We start from the raw sequence: 18,989 nt of genomic DNA, 5'->3' as shown, positions 1-18,989 counted from the left end.
TGTTGCTGGAGATGTGGGCCGCCGTGCCACCAATGTACTTACCCGGGGGAGGGTAAACACCCATTATTCCGCAACTTTCTTTCCGCATACCATCACTCTGCATACTTTCATTACGAAAGTACCATGACTCCACAATGCCATTTTAACGCATGGCATTACATTTTATATGCTTTTTCCACGCATACATTTACAACGAAATTCGTTGTAAATGCATGAATGGTAAAAGCATGTTCTTTTTTTAAATGTTTGGATAAGGTAAGTATGGGTATAGGGGTATATGTTTTGGGGTACTGAGGTATATGTTTTGGGGTGTTTGGGTATTTTAAGGGTTCAGATATAGTTTTGGGTAATGGGGTACAGGGGTAGTGTTAGGGTTTAGGGATAGGTATGTGTTTTGGGGTACAGGGGAATTTTCAGGGTTCAGGGCTGGGTTTGGGGCATAGTGGTATTTTTAGGGTTCAGGGCTAGGTTTGGGTTTTGGGGTACAGGGGTATTTTTAGGGTTCAGGGCTAGTTTTTGGTTTTGGGGTGCAGGAGTACTTTAGGGTACAGGGGTAGTTTTGGGGTACAGGGTTATTTTTATGGTTCAGGGTAGGTTTGGGTTTTGGGGTACAGGGGTATTTTTAGGGTTCAGGGCTAGGTTTGGGTTTTGGGGTACAGGGGTATTTTTAGGGTTCAGGGCTTGGTTTGGGTTTTGGGGTACAGGGGTATTTTTAGGGTTCAGGGGTAGGTTGTCCGGGTATGAATTGCTGCCGACCAGTAGTATATTGTTTTGTAGGATTTCGTTTTGATAGCATTTCTTATCTGTGACAAGCCTGTGAAACGCTCTGATTCACAGTGCACTGCTGATGCACTTAAGAGTGCGCATTCAGTAGTGTGTGAACTCGAGTCTCCCTACTTTATTTTTTTTCGAATTCGACAACATGGCATGAGCACAATTTACATTACAGTAGAACACATTCATTTGTGGTAGGCATGGGAAGACAAAGTAATTTGCCTGAAATCACAGGATGTTGAGCTGATGCCGAGATTCAAACGTAGCTCCCCAGCTCTAAAGTTCGCAATTCTAGAACTTGTGGCGGGAGGTGTGTCTAAAAGTGTATGTCAGTGCTGGCCATCAATGAGAGAGACCTGTGAATTTTTCAAATCGGTGGTGAAAAAATATGAGTATGTTGCTGGAGATGTGGGCGGCCGTGCCACCAATGTACTTACCGGGGGAGGGTAAACACCCATTATTCCGCAACTTTCTTTCCGCATACCATCACTCCGCATACTTTCATTATGAAAGTACCATGACTCCGCAATGCCATTATAACGCATGGCATTACATTTTATATGCTTTTACAATGCATACATTTACAACGAAATTCGTTGTAAATGCATGAATGGTAAAAGCATATTTTTTAAAAATGTTTGGATAAGGTAAGTATGGGTATAGGGGTATATGTTTTGGGGTGTTTGGGTATTTTAAGGGTTCAGATATAGTTTTGGGTTATGGGGTATAGGGGTAGTTTTAGGGTTTAGGGATAGGTATGGGTTTTGGGGTACAGGGGTATTTTTAGGATTCAGGGCTAGGTTTGGGTTTTGGGGTATAGGGGTATTTTTAGGGTTCAGGGGTAGGTTTGGCTTTTGGGGTACATGGGTATTGTAAGGGTTCAGGGCTAGGTTTGGGTTTTGGGGTACAGGGGTATTTTAGGGTTCAGGGGTAGGTTTGGGTTTTGGGGTACAGGGTTATTTTTATGGTTCAGTGCTAGGTTTGGGTTTTGGGGTACAGGGGTATTTTTAGGGTGCAGGGGTAGGTTTGGGCTTTGGGGTACAAGGGTATTTTTAGGGTTTCGGGATAGATTTGGGTTTTGGGGTACAGGGTATATTTATAGGGTTAAGATGGGTTAGTGTTTAAGGGTGTTGGGGTGTTTTAAGGAGTACGGGTGGGTTATGATTATGGGGTGCAGGGGTATTTAAAGGGAGCAGGGTGGATACCCGGAGCTGGAATGTACAGAACCTGGGAAGAAAAAAACAATGAAATATTGGGCACAACGCTCAATTTTTTTTCTTCCGTAATCCCGCGCCCTGCACACAGCACACGATATGAGACATGGCATAAAGGGCGGAACGTACCACACGCCCCCAGCGTTTGTCACGCCCCCCCTGCATACGCCCATAGCACAACGCAGACACGCCCACATGGGACTACTTTGCTGGCAACTGCCCTTTCCAACGCTGTATTGGGTGTTGTGATTGGTGCTGTGGCTCCTGAGATTACCTGCCTCAAAGGTTTGGGTTCTCTCTTTATTATATTAGTATAGATTGCTATGAAACAGCCATTATTCTTTTGTTATTTATTAATGCGTGAGGGACGAGCTTTGAATTAAAATGTGAAATGGACACGAAGTAGCAACATGAACAATGGCTGTCTAAAAAAATAGTATTATGATATGGTGAACACCACTTTTTTATGAGGGGTTGGCAGGGCTTAATAGAGAGAACGGGATGGGCAGAATTAGGTAATAAGCAAGGAAGGCTAATGGTTAGAGTAATAGTAAATATGCATCATGTGTAGTGGAAAGGACCGTTTAATTTTAATTTATGAAATAATTGAATTTAAATTGTTGGAAATGGTGCAAATTAATTAATGTGCATATGTAAAAAAGATGAATGAAATCCCCCGTTAACATTGCAAGGGAAGAAAAGTGTGAAGTACATTTTCTTATTTCAAAGGAAACGGAATGGGACAGAGTATGTGTATAACAGGAAAGCAGTTACCCGAATGTGATAACGTGTCCTCTAGCTAAGAATAAATGCGAATTTGTTTTTAAAAGCACAGCAAAAAGGGTGTCCTTGTAGCTCGTTTTTTGGCAAAGTAAAGTTGAAAATAAAACTCAAGTTCTGGGTGAGGTGCAGTCACTAATATTGTTTAAAGCTGTCTAACTTAACATATGAAAGGCAGCATTGTTCGAGGTGGAATAAAGTTAAATTTACAGTTGAATGTGAATGTTGCCCTCTAGGTCGCTTTTTTGGACATCCTTAAGCTGAAATACGTGAAAGGTAACTTCTTCCTGTGTACCTTGCACACATTCCGTGTTTTTACAGTCACAACCAGGGCTGGACTGGCCGTAGCGGGTACCAGTGATTTCCCTGAAGGGCCGCCAGGATGGGGGCCTGTTTTGGGCTCCTGGGGTTCCGTTTTTGCAGCATAGCTGCAATATCGGCCTAGGTAACAAAATCGTCCGAAACCGGCCCTGGCAAACAGAACAGCCGCATCCCCAACCCCCCAGGGAGCCAGCCGAGCACTTTGCCAGGGCCGGTTTTGGTTCCCCTGGTCAAAACTATTGTTCAACGCTGTCTAACAAAAGAATTGAAAGCAGTCGCAAATATTGTTTAAAGTGGTCTAACTTAATAATTGAAAGGTAACATTTGCAGAGGTGGAATAAAGGTACATTTAAAGCTGAATGTAAATGTTGCCCTCTTGGTCGCTTTTTGGACACCCATAAGTGAAGGGTAACATATCTTGTGTTTTTGCAGTTACAACTATCATTTAAAGTTGTCTAAAAAAGGATTGAAAGGCAGCATTGTTTGAGGGGAATAAAACTTATGTTGTGGTTGAGGTGCAGTTGCAAATATTGTTTAAAGCTGTCTAACCTAACAAATGAACGGCAAGCATTGTCCAAGGTGGAATAAAGGTAACATTAAAGTGGAATGTAAATGTTGTCTTCTTTGTCGCTTTTTGGACACCCATAAGCTAAAATTGTGAAGAGTAACATGTTCCCACGTACATTGCAGACATCCTGTGTTTTTGCAGTCACCACTATTGTTTTGAGCTGTCTAACAAAAGAATTGAAAGGCAGCATTGTTCGATGGGAATAAAACTGATGTTGTGTTTGAGGTGCAGTTGCAAATATTGTTGAAAGCTGTCTAACAGAACAAATGAAACGCAGCACTGCCTACGGTGGAATAAATGTAAATAAACAAGCACTCACACGCAGGGTCCGTTTTGTTTGAGATAAGTGCTTTCATGCTGCTTTGACTTGCAATATTAAGGGGGGGGGGTATTCTGTTTTTTACATGTCCACATTAAATCATTTGCACCACAATCACAAGAAGTTGTGCACATAACCAAACACATAGTGATGCGGGTCTCATCAGCTGCACATCAGTGGCCCTTGAAGCTGGGGAACCTGTAAAAGTCCTGTTAAAAAGATGAATGACATTTCCCCCATAATACTGCAAGTGCAGAGAGCATTGGAAGCACATTTTCTTATCTCAAAGGAAACGAACTACGACAGAGTGTGTGTATAACAGGCAAGCAGTGCCCTGCATGCAATAACGGGTGCTTGAGCTAAGACTAAACAAACATTTGTGTGTCCCTCGCAGTCACGCGTTAAACACACACGCTCATGCAGATGAAAATGTTTTTTTTTTAAAACACAGTAAGGATATTACAGAGTGCAGTTGCAAATAGTGGTGAAAGCAAAATAAAAAAAAATCTGACACAGGCAATGGAAGGGTGGGAGGGAGCAGACAACAGAGCCCGCTACAAAGGGGGCACTCTGTAGAGTGGCTCAACAAAAAGAAAAAAATTGCTCCTAAAAGCACAAGCAGGGTAAGGACACAAGTACTTGGGCCATGCTCTAGGGGACAGTCTCATGCAAGAAGAGTGAACTGCCTGCCGCAGAGCTGACCAGCATAAAGCAAGAAATCAAGAGTGGCTCTGAAGCCACCCAATGGCAAGAAATGGGTGGCCACCAAGCCCACTAACTGGAAACAAAATGTCTTGGAGAGACAACACATGTACAGTCTAAGCAAGATCTGAAAAACAGACCCAGTGAAAAATGGGAATAGTGCCAGAAGCACTAATAAAAGAAAAAGGCAAAAAAGAGAAGAGAAAGGGAAGTTCGGAAAGAGTAAAAATGAGCTGGAAGCACTTTCTTTTTTGCTGAGAAAGAAAAATGCATAAACCACCCAAAAACGTATATTTCAAATTCTGAAATAAGTTGCAAATACACTAATATTTAAACAGACCAGCCAAGGCAATGACTTTTATAGCACTCAAATAAATATAACAATGTGCTCAGCAAAATAAGCAAGGGAAAATTAAACACTCACTGTTGAAATTAGATGCCTTTGATAGTTACCTGAATTATTCGAGTTGCTGTGTTTTGCCGACTGCTCTTCGTTATTCTCTACAGCAGTGCGTTTGGACTTCTTCAACCAAAAAAAAGCAAATATAGTGTGAGATTCACGTGGCTGTTCACACAGTAACTTCAAAGAGTTCCAACAGATTATAATTTTAATTTTACATGTCATGGGTTGATTTGGGACCTGACTTGAAGCCACATGTCCTCACTTCAAGGAAATTACAGGTCAGGGTCGCAAGACATTCTAAGAGAGCCATTCTAACTGGGCATAAATGTAGTTGTTATTTTGGAAAAGTGTGCCTATGACAGCCTTTATTCAGAAAAGTGAAAAAAACAACAAAGTGATTGAAGGAATGCTTCAATTAATTTCAGCTACTGGTGAACACTCTGGCCACATTCCAGACCATTGCTTTTCACCCACTTAGCGAATCTAGACATAGCCAGTCATTTAAAAAATATATATATATATATTCATTTTTCCAATAACAGCTGGCACATAATGCAGCATTATTGATACTCAGTAGTCTGCATCTCAACTACTTCCCCAACCAATGATCCTCGTTTCCTCCATCATTTCGAGCCTGCGATTGTATATTCTCATTGTTTTTTAAGCTATTTCCAACCCGCCTCAAATCAATGACGCATCATCATCGGACAGGAGTCCATTTCAAGTTAACTATTACCAATCAATATATTTAAAATATCGGAGTAATATAACAATATAAAAGAAGCCAACCCTCCCTCAACTCCCTCCCCACCCTCCCCTTACCACCAGTGTGCCTTTTCTACTTGCAGCTTATAAGTGAAAGAACAGCAAATCCGTCTGCAATACTGTTCGTAGTAGCGGCAGAACAATACAACCCAATTGCCAATAATTCCATTTCAGCAGGTGTCCCAAGGTGTTATGGCCCGTGTTCCCCTACTACTCTCGTGGTTCATGGAGAACCCGATTGAGCCTCCAGCGCCAAGCTCACTTCTGAATCTGCCTCAGGCATCAGCAACGCCGCAACAACGGCCTCCCATGCCCTTGCATTCTCCAGCGCCTTCTCATTATAAGACAGCTTAGCATGTTGAAGCCGGACTGTACTTTCACTTGTTACCCATTTAATCAATTCTGCTTTCCACCTCTCAATATTGGACCCTCGCTTCGACTTCCAGTGCGCTGCGATATCTCTTAGCCAACAACAAACCTAGGTCTAAAAACTAACTCGTAACTTTAGTTTTGGGGGTATGTGGAAACCAGTGCAATAAACAAGTGCTCATGTCCGATTCTACCCATTGTTCTGTAACTCTGCAGAGCAGGTCGACCACCTCCTCCAAATATGTTCCTAGTTGCGGGCAGCCCCACATCATGTGATGAAATTCCGCCTCCTCCAAATAGCAAAGTGGACATTGAGCAGTATCTATTTTAAAATATTTATTAATCTTAGCGGGAGTTAAATATGCCCTATGTAAGATAAAATAGTGAACCAGCTGAAATCTAGCATTTCTGGTACTTTTCCATGCTCTCCTAACTAACTGAGCCAAGTCTTCACAGGGATTTCCTTACCTAGGTCCGCTCTCCCACTTGCTTTGCAGATCCCTTAGTGGTTCCAGTCCTTCATTCACAATGATCCTGTAGAGACACGCAATTGCTTTAAAAGTCCCTGCCGCCATCACTACATACTGGCACGCCATGGAGGTCTGTGGTTCCACCAGTCCTTTCCCCCCAGTGACGTTGTATTGCCGATACCAGGGCCGAATGTAATAAATAGTCTCCCCGAGGGAGGCCATATCTATCTTGCAGGGCCTGATAAGGTAGTAGAGCCCAATCTTCCTACAAATCCTCCAATACTTGTACACCCAGCAACTCCCACTCGTCCCACCCCGTCCAATCCCCCCTGTGAGGGAGGCCTGCACACATAAACAAAGGTATCTCTGGGGCGTAAGGACGGTCAATTCCAGCTCTATGTTGGCTCCGATTCCAACACAACCTCAGCGTCCGCTCTTCGTTAGACAGCGTCCCAAAGCTCAGCTCCTGCTGAAGTACAAAAAAGGACAATACATGGCGTGGAATCCACCGCCCGTCTGGACCATCTGGCCCCTGAACTCCTGAGCCACTGCCTGAGTAAGCCACTGCAGTTGAGCTGCTAAATAATATATCTCGAAGTCTGGCACCGCCAGTCTCTCATCTGCTCTCGGACGCGTCATCGTGGCCAATGCCACCCACCGTCTACCATTCCCCCACAGAAATCCCGGTCAATGAACGAAGCGGTCTGAAGAATGCTCCCGGCACCCAAAGCGGCAGTGTCCTGAAATAGTGCAACATCCTGGGGAGCGCTATCATCTTCAGGTGCGCCACTCTACCTGCCACCGAAAAAGGTAAAGTATCCCAGAACGTTAGGCTACCCCTAAGCCCTCGCATAGCTCTGCCTATGTTACCCTCTATCAGATCATCAGGGGTATGATAGATATTTGGTTCCAAGATAGGCCAAACAGTAAGGCTCCCAATGAATTCCCGCTACCTGAGCAGGACCGACCTCAGATGGGATCACCGGAAACAGACAGGTCTTCGCCCAGTTCACTCCCAGCCCGAGACCCCGCCAAATGCGCGAAGCAAGGTCGTCGCTCCGTCTAACGCCTCCTCTGTATTGACCAGGAACATAAGCAAGTCGTCGGGATATAGTGATATGTACTGCATATCCCCACGTAAATCTAATCCGACCCAGTCTAGCATGTGCGGCCAATGGCTCAATGGCCAATGCGAACAACAGAGAGAGCGGGCACCCCTGTCGCGTACCCCTCCCTACTGAGCAGGAGGAGGAAGGTTGTCCCCATCCGTACCCGAGCTGTCGCTGATCTATAAAGAATCTACGTCCATCCCACAAAAGCCTCCCCAATACCAAACGCACGCATAACCTGAAACAGGTACGGAAATTCCAGGCTGTCGAACGCCTTTTCAATATCTACCGAGAGGACTGCCACGGTGGGATCCATACTGTGATCCTCTACCAATATGCGGAGTAGACGTCGCACATTAGTGGATGGGTTCTGAGTTGGGATAAATTCCGCCTGGTCATTGTGGACCAACTGTACCATGTATGGGAGGAGCCGAGTTGCGAGAATCTTACTCAATATTTTAGTCGGAGGTTAACATGGATAGCGGGCGATAAGCCGATCTATCCGAGGGGACCTTCCCCGGTTTCAAAAGGGGGATAATGATAGCTGGCAACCTGCCCACCTTCCGTGCTTCCTTAAAAACCGCAAACAGCTTAGGGGCCAATAAATCGATAAATGTCGAGTAAAACTCTGTAGGTAACCCGTCCGAACCCAGCGTTTTATTGTGCGCCATGTGTTTAACCGCACATCGTATTTCCCCCAGCGAAACCTCCCGTCCTAGTAAGTCTACTTGCGCCTCTTCCAACCTCTGCAACATTATCTCTGCCAAGAAACCCCCCTAGGCATCTACAGTAACCCGTGACCTGCTCCGATATAACTCGAAATAATATTCTAAAAACAACCCATTTATCCCTTGCTGGGTATAGACTGACATTCCTGTCGAAGAGGTCAACTCTAATATGGGCGCGCCCCTAGGAGCCGGGTTGGTCAACCATGCCAGCAGCGTGCTCGCTTTGTCCCATTCCGCAAGTGCTGTAGCCAAATAAGACCTGTGGTCGAAACAACGCAAGTGCTTGATCTATGTTGCCACTGCCTCTCTAGCGTCTGAGACTTCCCCATGCGCTCCGGGATTCTCAGGGCGGTCCCTCTCTGCCGTTCGCAGACGTAGCTCTGCTGCCTCTATTTCACTTAATAACGTCTTCCATACTCCCACCATTTTAGTAATGCACAGTCCCCGTACCACCACTTTGAAAGCGTCCCATTCCAGTGCCAACGTCGACACCGTGCCCTCATTGTTGAGAAAATACTGAGTGATACCCGTATCAATCTCCTCGCAGAAGACAGGGTCTTCCAGTGCCTCTGGCCGCAGCCACCAGGTTGGAATCACAGGTCTCTCCTGGACCCAGTGTATTTTCAGCAATAGCGAATTATGATCCGAAGATATTCGCTTTGACCCACTTTTGAATGAATGTCTGGGGTGCATAATATCACGTCCAACCGTACATGCAGCGCAGAAAAGAAAGAATAGTCCCCCGAATGTTGTGCACGCCATGTGTCTATAAGCCCCCATCTATCCTGCCATTCCTGTCAGACTTCAGAAATTCTATGTTTGGGCGCTTCAGGCAATGGAGGGTGAGACCTATCCATAGTTGTGTCCGTTATAGAATTAAAATAGCCCCCCATTATTATTGGGCCAATCAGACAGGGCTCCAACCTCCTCGACAGGTGAGCAAAAAAGGCCGCCTGATCCACATTGGGTACAAAAGGGGGTGGTGATAGACGGAGCATCTGAACCAATCAAACACTCACAACCAGTCACCAGATCTGGCTTTAATCCATCACCGTTCTTTAGCCCACACTGCCACCCCAGTTCAGACATGGCCATATGCAATTCAGTCTGACCCTGTGCCTTATGGGAACAGTCCAGCCCGAACTGCCAAGCCATGCCTTCCCTGTACCGGAAACAAGCTTCCGAGGACCGGTCCTCGGAAGTTTGTTTCCGGTCCAGGGAAGGCATATTGACTGTTGACTGGGTGTGAGTGTTTGATTGGTTCAGATGCTCCGTCCATCACCACCCCCTTTGTACCACTTTGATCCACATTGGGGGCATATACACTGCACAGCAACACATCCATACCATTCAAGCGTCCCACCACCACCACAAATCTCCCCTCTCGGTCCACAAATTGCTGCGTCATCTGGAATGGGACCTCGCCCAAATCCATATCAGTGTCCCTCTAGCAAAATCGGAGTACGTTGTGTAAAAAAGTTGCCTTCTCCATCTGCACTGTAGCGCCAGACCTTCGGTGCAGCTAATGTGGGTTTCCTGAAGAAAGGCTATGTGCACACCCCTACGCACCAAATAAGCATGCACCTTATGCCGTCTCAGCATTGTATGTATCCCCTGTACATGCACGTAATGCATTTCAAGTCAGATAACGTCCCCATTTTGTGCACTAAGTCCCATAAGCGACTGCTCGCTCCTTTCGGACACACCAGTGGTCCCTACTTCCCCAATAAAACCCCACAACACCTCCACCAACCCTACCCCAGAACAGGCTCTAAATTCCTAGTACCCATCCAAACTATCAAACTAACTGCTCCTCTGGGATCTACCAGGGAACTTCCCAATCAACAAAGGCAGGGGAGGTGACCAAGAGCCGAGAGGGTCTGGTCCACAATGCCACCCTTACCCGGCGCCATACCCCACAGATGTATAAGCCCCAAGATCACATGATGTATTCCGCTTTGAGGGAGCCGCACACATTGATAGCCCTTCAGCCCTTGCAGCTATGGACAGTCCTCCCTAAAAGTTCTCATGGGAAAAATGTTACAATTCTACGCATCAGTGATCTCATCTGCTGTCCCTGGTGTAACATGTGGTAGTGAAACACTTCCTGTGTCAGTCTCATCCGAGTCAGATCCCGCCGAACCCTTCTCCAAGTAAGTCGCCACCATCAATGCTGCTCCTCTATCCTGTGATATTTCCGTCACTGCCTGCAACACTGCCAATCTTTCCCTCTCCTTTTGAGTCATCATAGGTCTCTGAGCGCCAGGACGGCGCCATCCAGCGCGCTGTGCCCGGCGTGAAGGTGGTGCCTCCGCCGCGGCACCTTGCCGCCCCAGACCCTGGTCTATAGGATTCGAACCAGGACCACGCCTCCTCGGGAATGTTGTGAAAATATGCTTTACCGTCCATTGTCACCCTCAGGCATGCAGGGAACATCAAAGAATACTGTATGCCTTCCTCACGGAGCGTTTTTTTGACCTCCAAAAAGGAAGCTCAACCGCGCTGCTCTTCAAACGTGTAGTCCTGGAACAGTGTCACATTATTATTATCTACCTTATAGGGGCCCAAGGAGCGAGCCTTATTCAGCAGCAGGTCCATGCCCTTATAATGGAGTAGGCGAGGCACCACTGGTCTGGGTGGCCTTCCAGGCGCCAGCAGGCGTGCCGGCACCCTATGCGCTCTTTCAGGGTATAGAAGGGTGTCAAGCCTTGAGGCGCAACCTCTATCCGTAGCCAGTTTTCCAAGTAATCTACCATATTGGCCCCTTCCGGCAGCCCCACCACCCGTACATTATTCCTTCTGTTCCGCCCTTCAGCATCTTCGACCCTCCGCTCAAAGGCCTGTAACCGGTGAGTGACGTCCCCCATCTGCGCCTCCAGTACTTCTTTGGCAGGCTCCAGGACCTCCAACCTGGCTTCGGTCTGCTTTACACGGTCAGCCAGCTTAGCGGCATCCGCTCGAGGAGGCCCAATCCCAGCGCTACATGCGCAATGTCCTGTTGGAGGGCGTCCTTAGTATCCGTAATAGCTTTAAGTATTTGATCAGCTTGCTGCTGCATCACCCCCTCAGAGTGTGATTCAACTGCATCCTGTTTCCGTTGTTCCGCAACCTCCTCCGGCTTCGGGGGTGCTCCCCCGGCTTCCCTTGTGGTTTCCCCATAAGTTGCGGTGCTTCAGGCCACTACCAGCAGCCAAACGTCCCGGAAGGTCCCTCACCTCGTCCGAGCAGGTCGCAGACGTCAGGCAGCGTCCGCCGCAAGGGGGCTCCCCACCAGTGCCCGTAGTGATCCGCTCACTGTCCAATCAGCAACCGCACAGGGGAACCCTCCTCAACCTCCTGGACGCTCCCTATTCAGCTGTTTGCTCCGCAACTTTACTGCTATTCCAGCATCCCAGGCGTGCTAAGACTCCCCCCCCCCCCCCTCCAAAATCTTCCTCTCCTCTTCTCTAGGTGCTTGGGGTGAAGAGTTCTCTATCTAGAAGCTAATGCTCCTGAACCAGGACTCCGCTCTGCCGGATTACTCAGCTTAAAATCTGTGCCTAACAGTTGATTCTCTCTCCTGCCATCCGCATTGTTGCCGTTGTTAGTGTCTCTCTGCAGGTGGCGGTCCTAGAGAGCTGTCCTAGTCGCTGCCCTGCAATATCCCCAACTTGCCCCCAATCGCACAGTCCGACGACCATGACTCAACCAGGTCGGCAGTCAGGTCTATTCACTGCACTCTCAACAAGGTCAACGATCCAATGCCTCAGGGAGATACACACCAGCTTCCACTCTGCTGCACCGCCTCTGGCCGCTCCTCCGCCACTCATCTCTCCTCTGATCGTCGTGCGCCCGTTGGGCCCCCTCCGCCGCCAAGTCAGTCCTCTTAGCAGCTTCAGCCCCGTAGTCGTTGCCCAGGCAGTCCTCCAGGGGCCCCCTCAATTAGCTGCTGCTATAGTTATTGCACATCCTCGGGGTAACTCCCCCCCTCTGAATGCCGGCAGATGTGCGCACATAACCACTCGCAGTCGCGGGGCCCGCCGCCCTTTAAAGCTGCCAAAATGGCGGTTGAGTTCACAGGCCACTCCACCAGCACCAAGTCACGAAAGCGGACATCGGGTAGGAGAGGCGCCGTTCAGTCCCCTCTAGGTCTCCGCTTACCGTGACCGCTGCCAGTCATATGTCCGCCCGCTCTCTTCACTGCTATCGGCCACCGCTTTATCGGACGCCCCCAGGGCCAAGTCAGAGTACGCAATTCTCGGGACTGGTTGGTTCCCACTCTATCCGCTCTGCAGGGGATGCACCAGAGTCAACGCCTCGGGTCCCTCTTCACACTCAGCCGTGTCTCTTAATTCGCCAGGGCCGTCGGCCGAGTCCTTCCTGCAGTTTCACTTCAGATTCAAAGCGACCACCATCAGGGCCATCTTGTGATCCCCCAACCAGGTTCTCCGTTTTGCCTAGGCTCGGTCAGCGGTGAGGATCCAATCTCTCCCAATGGTGCTGTCGGCAGCTCTTGGCACACCCAGGCTCAATCTCCTGTGGTCCGATGATAACCACCCGCTCCCAAAACAGCATAATTGGGGAGCTCTCAGCTCACACGTACGTCCTCATCTGAACCTTAGCCACTCCCCCTCTAGACATAGCCAGTCATGCGTAAGCCAGTCTTCGTCCTGCTCCAATAAGAATAGGCCAATTCTCCTCCGGGAAATACAAGCCAGCCACTCTAGACCCACCTTGGCCTATGGGCATCATCAGTGAAGTGCAGCATCATTCCTAGGGCACAACGACTACAGGGCCTATGTCTTGACATAACAGTTGCACTTGCAAAAACAAAAAAAACAATGTTTGAATTAATCTCAGCCAGTGGTGATCGCATGGATCCACATTCGAGACAATCATTTTCAGCCCACTATGCCACTGTAGAGAGAGACTTACCATGTGCAAACTAGTCATGGTCCTGACTGCTTCTGGGAAGACCACTTTTGATAAAGGACTGCTACAGTGCTGTGCAGTATCTATATGATTGTGGTCGATTTACTCCTCCACATAATAGTAAAACTTTGCATTGGTTATGAATATTTCTGAAACAGTGGTTAGTAGAAATCCGTAAGAAAGCTCAACATCCTTTTCATTTTAAAGCAATCGCAACTCACACTCAGATTGTGGGAGAAAGTAATGGTCGGGTAGTTTGCTACTATGAATTTGGACACTCATTTCTCCACTACAAGGAGGGGCAAGCAAACCGAGGTTAAGAAATGGAAGAGCATTGCATTTCAAAGTCTGTGTTGCTTTTAGCTCTTGAGCCACTATAGCAACAAAAACATCACTCATCCAGAGCTGAAACTGCTACACTGTAGTTACTTTCATTCATTTGACTAATTTGCTGGAACATTATGAGCATCAAGGACAGCATAGGGATATGTGTCAGACACGTGTTGTGAGGCCAAGGGGCTTTGTGCATCTTATCCTATGTGTCTGAGCCCATACTAGAAGGTTCCAGTTGAGCCTTCCCCCTGGGATCCAAAACAATAAGCAGTGACTGAGTCCATTTACACTGACTCAGAGCAGTGGAGAGCAAGAATGCGTTACTGTGAAGGTATGGGGTCAACGCACTGAGGCTCCATTTTAATTCCCTGTGAACTCTGAGTGGAGATACTGAGGCTAGAAATAAAGATTCCAGACAGTAGATACTCTTGAAGCAACAGGATTACAAGTTAAACTCCCCAGAATGGTGAATAACATGCCTGCCTGTAGTGAGCCCATACACAGTGAGTAGTTAAAATTGGAGAAAAGTACAACCACTGTTCCTCTGCACTCACCACTCGCACATTCCACATTCTGCCTTCTCCTCCTGCATCAACATTCCGTATTTCACATTCCACTTCAACCCATACACTACACTGCCCCAGAATTATCAGTACTTTTGCACAGGTTTTCCAGATTATGGGGATTGTAAGTCAGATATTTGTGGATCGGCAAGGGTGTCTGGTGTGTGGGGATTCTGTGGCATATCAGGGGTGGTGGAGCACTATCTGCCCCCCCCCCCCCCCCCACAGTGCTGGAGTCGCAGGCAGTGGTCGAATTGTGCCCCTGTCCACATTCCCAGCCGGTTTCACAACTTTGTCTATATCTAGAAACACTGGACCATTTCGAATGATTCGCAACTCGGAACGGTGCCTTAAGAATGTCAAAATTACTGCAGAAGTAAGTAACGTTTCTTACACCTACGCCTGGCTTCCTGAATTGTAAATTTGGCAAAGATTCTTAAGCAGGCAATAAATGGGAGTATGGGAGCGAAAATCAGTAGCAACAATTATCTGGTCACTCAGCTGTAAGGGGTTTCTGCAAAATTATTTTGCAGCCAAGTTTCGAGAAGAAGCAATGCTTGTTACCATCAGGCTACAATGACTTTACAATGACACTGCTGTGTAAGGAGAGGAAGCATACATTCAACAAGTAATGCATGGTGTAGCTAAGTTCAGAGAGTGAAAGTGGACTGGTAAAGTGTTTAATGCAGTGTGCTTTAAACAGGTGTGTCTTCAGTTTCTTTTCTAAATTGGAGCAGGGATGAAGCGGTTTTGATGGATATGGGGATATTGTTCCGCAGGCTAAGTGCAACACTAAAGAAATGCTAGGAAGGGCTGTCTACTACACCCATTGTCACACTCAATTTGGATGGAAGCAGTCTTAGGGCCATTCAAATGTAAAATAACAGCTGGCTGGTTAAGTTCTTTCCAATGCTCCAGGCTTGGCCAACTTTGAATGTCCTTAGTCCATTACATTTGATAATAAGAGGGTTACATTATTTAGCAATTATGGATTCTGCTGGGCTGCCTCAGCAGAAGGTTGGTTCAGGGATTAGGGGGTGCTTCAGAAGCATCCGAGGGTCATGCAAGTAAGTTCTGTGTTGTTCACGTGTGAGCCATGAGTCAGGTGAGCTCTGGAGTTCTGCTCCGATTACAATGTGTTCCTTCAAGTTGTTGCAGCGGACAACTGTGACAGCCACTACCCAGTGGCGTTGGTTCCCTTTGAATAGGGGGAGAGGGTGAAGGAAAATCTCAAGTTCCTCGAGGGTAGCTGTAAGTCCGTTCATGCCTGTGGACTGTCTGCTTAGCAATGACCTAGAGCATACAGCCTGGAAGGAGGTGGAGCTCCGGTCCCACTTGGAGATGTTGGGGTTGCCTGAGTGGATATGACTAACCACACGGTCCACGGCAGCCTTAGAGGGTAGTCAAGAGGACCTGGAGCCTGGAAGAATAGGCCAGGTGCCTACTTGAATATTTGTCAAGTAATACGTGAGACACAGAGGTCTCTGAATGACTGAGCTTCAAAGGAGATTGAGCACCACTCTCCTTCTTACATTTTTTAAACATGTCTGCTGCTGCTGTGGTAAACTGAAAATCTGGCCCAAAATACCCAAGGAAGATCGTGGACCGTAGATTATAGGTGTTGCATGATTACACTAAGAAAACAGCTTGAGTGAATGCAAAACATGTTTTTCGGTCCCAGGTGGTAGTATGAAAATGCTAAATAGGCTAAACGTTTTTGTTTTGTTAATACTTCACTATGCCCTTTCACTAGCAAATTTATAAGTGCTTTATTGTCTTTTATAAGCTCCTAGTGCTGATCTGCTTGGTCATCAATTTTACCCTGATAAATTTACCCTAGGAAATAGTTCCATACTTTACTTTTAAATTAAGAACCTATGTGAAAATTTGCCAAAACCAATATAGATCGAACAGCCAAAAATCCAGCTAGTTGGGAAAGAAGCAAACAAAGAATCTAAGCTTTAGAAATCTTTCTTAAAAATGTAGATTCTTTGCTCAATCCAGCTCCCACCTTTTTGATCAAGCAGAGTGACAACCAAGAGTGCTTTCCTCGCTCTCTTTGATTAAACAAGGAGGGAGCTGGCTTAAAGACAAGTACCCTGGTCCACATACGCCAGTCATTTTACTGCATCACTTCCTTCAACGTGGTCTTTCTCATGTCTGTTAAGTACAATTATTTGTTGTCTCATTCTTCCAGTATTTCTGCGACTAGGTCTCTTGAGAGAGTCACAAATAACTCCTGAGATCACCATCAGCCCAAGTATTGACAATGCAGAGTGACCATGAAGAGGGAATTAATTACTAAAGACTAGGCTGTTACCTCGTTCTGTGAGTTACTGAAAACAGCAGACTTGTAATCGAAAGACTTTAAGATATGAGTTAGAGAGCATATGTGACGTGTAGCAGGCCCATAAAGTCATTACTAGTAAACAAACAGTCAAAGAGCTGCTGTACCAGATTGCACTAATACCTTACACTGCAGCTAGAGAATCAAATTCACCTGAGACGGAAATGTTCACATCATGTCTAAAAAGATCAAAGAAAAATTACATCTATTTTCGTCATTTGCCACCAATGCTTTTACCTCAAAACTCCACCCAGTAACATATACACAAGTGGAAGTAACATGAATCCTGGAGTCTCAGCCTTCTACCTAAAGGTAGAACCAAATGATGAGTTTCAAGTTCAAGTTTATTTATTTATGTTTTGGAACTCGTAAGAGGTCCACATAAATATTTACATACACAATAACACTCCAATAGTATACAAAAAGAGAAACTTACACACATAATTAATACAAATCTAAGAAGCATTTAAAAAAGTTGAAAATTCTAGAACAAAATATTTCATTAGGAGGCGAAAGAATGGCATCTGAAAAGGCACCAGCAGATAAGATCCCAAGTTCTAAACAAATTGGTCTCACCCATTTGCGACGGGATTTTTTCAGAGCCGGACATATAAATAAGACATGGGTGAGATCTTGGATCGAAACATTGCACAAGGTACATTTGTTAGAGGAACCATTCCACTTAGCTAAAAGGTTATTCAGTGGTAACATATCTTGCCTTAATAAGAACCAAAAACGGCGAATGCCGTGTGGGAGATTCCAGGTAGTGTAGAGTTGCATAGTTTTAAGACTAAGGGAATTAATAACGGGCAAATCGCCTTTCTTTGTCCTTATCTGATCTCTATCCAACGAAAAGCTTAGCTTCCATGTTGCAAGTTTTAAGGAAGCTTTTAGCTGATAAAGGGAAAGAGAAAAAAGGGTAGATTCCTCCAATTGCAATAACATGACCGCCTTTCTGAAGTTTTTTACAATTGGTGAAAACTCCTTTAAAGGACCTAATAATTCCTTTTGGATAAGTTGTCTTAATGAGGATGGATCACATTTAGCTAGGTGAAAGATCCATCTCACAATTCCAGCTAGCCCCTGAACCCAACTACTTCTCATGCCATACTCAAGCCTAAGAGAGGCTACAGAGCAGGCGGTATTAACAGAGGTTAGTTGACGCAGGAGTCTACCTTCAACAGAGTGAAGAAAACCCCAACTACTCACTTCGATAAGTTCAGTGCCGTAAAGCAGGGAAGCAGGAATTTTTGCACGAAAAGCTTCAAGCAAATAGGGAAAATACCGTTTTCCTGTGGCTTTGTGAACCAAATGATGACTCTCACACTAGTTCAAAATCATCCACCTGTTAAATTCTCAAAAAAGAAGACAAAGAGGAAAGGTACAGGCCAAAAGCAAAAGTTCAAGACCTTATTAGAGAACATGAGAAATATAGTCTTTATAAAATGGCCTCTAATCAATGTGTCCTGAATTGTAGGAGGCTCAGAGCCGTAAAACAATTTTCCAGCTCCAGGACAGGACTCCCACTTGAACTATTCTTACAATTTACTGGTAAGGCTTAAGGAGCAGATTAGTGATAATGTAAAAATTAGTTGTGGTAGCACAACCCCTCAGTAATGTTGAAGAGCTGCATGGAGTTAAGTATGGATTGTATAAGTATCATATAGCCGAGATACCCGCCACCCCCTCTCAACACAATCCCCAAAGGAGTGAAACCGGAAACAGTTCTTGAAGTTTTTGGAAGTGGGATGGAGTGACCATCCCGGCCGTATTTATTAAAACAAAATTAAAACATTAAACGTTTCATGTTATGTACAATTTCATTACCATATTGCGATGTTTGGCTAACCTTAACAGATTCTCTAATACAGAGGTTCTCCTAGCCGAACTAGCAACCTACAAAACATTTCTTGACATATTGAAATTGTACAACCTAACGTTTAAGGGCCAACAGCAAGGTCATAACCGGTGTCAAGATCCCTAACCGGACTTACCCCTCCCACTTGGGATGGGCGACAGCACGGAGGCGTACCTCAAGTGCAACTACTACCAATTTCCCTTGACTTGACGGGGGCACCTAAAACTCGACGCCAGTTAAAGGTCGTTCGAATACTCGTGTGAGGTATCTAGAAGGTATCGTGGCCCTTATCCCAACCCCACACAACTTACCGCATCTGCCGTCGCAGATGTCACTGGCCCCGGGAAATTCCCCAGGAGGGGGCTGTAACCCCTCCTACAAAGGAAGGGGCCTTGACCGCCTTTCCTTTACTTCCGGCGACCCATCCTTAGAAGGGACCGCCTCCCCATTGAGGG

At 46.2% G+C, this 18,989-nt stretch overlaps 1 protein-coding gene across 4 annotated transcripts in view; it reads right to left on the bottom strand.

Annotated features, from left to right (window-relative positions):
- PXK (PX domain containing serine/threonine kinase like) overlaps window positions 1-18,989 on the bottom strand; it is a 363,685-nt gene that overhangs the window by 40,710 nt on the left and 303,986 nt on the right. For all 4 annotated transcript variants that reach the window (XM_086939058.1, XM_086939056.1, XM_086939057.1 and 1 more), the window contains exon 16: window positions 5,132-5,201. In XM_086939058.1, the coding sequence (XP_086795184.1) occupies window positions 5,132-5,201 (70 nt within the window). The remainder of the gene's footprint in view (window positions 1-5,131; window positions 5,202-18,989) is intronic.

This window comes from Lissotriton vulgaris, chromosome 9, assembly GCF_964263255.1.
Source record: "Lissotriton vulgaris chromosome 9, aLisVul1.2, whole genome shotgun sequence".
Lineage (NCBI taxonomy): Eukaryota > Metazoa > Chordata > Amphibia > Caudata > Salamandridae > Lissotriton > Lissotriton vulgaris.
Note: the sequence above shows the minus strand (reverse complement) of the source record. Positions and strands in the feature narration are given on the sequence as shown.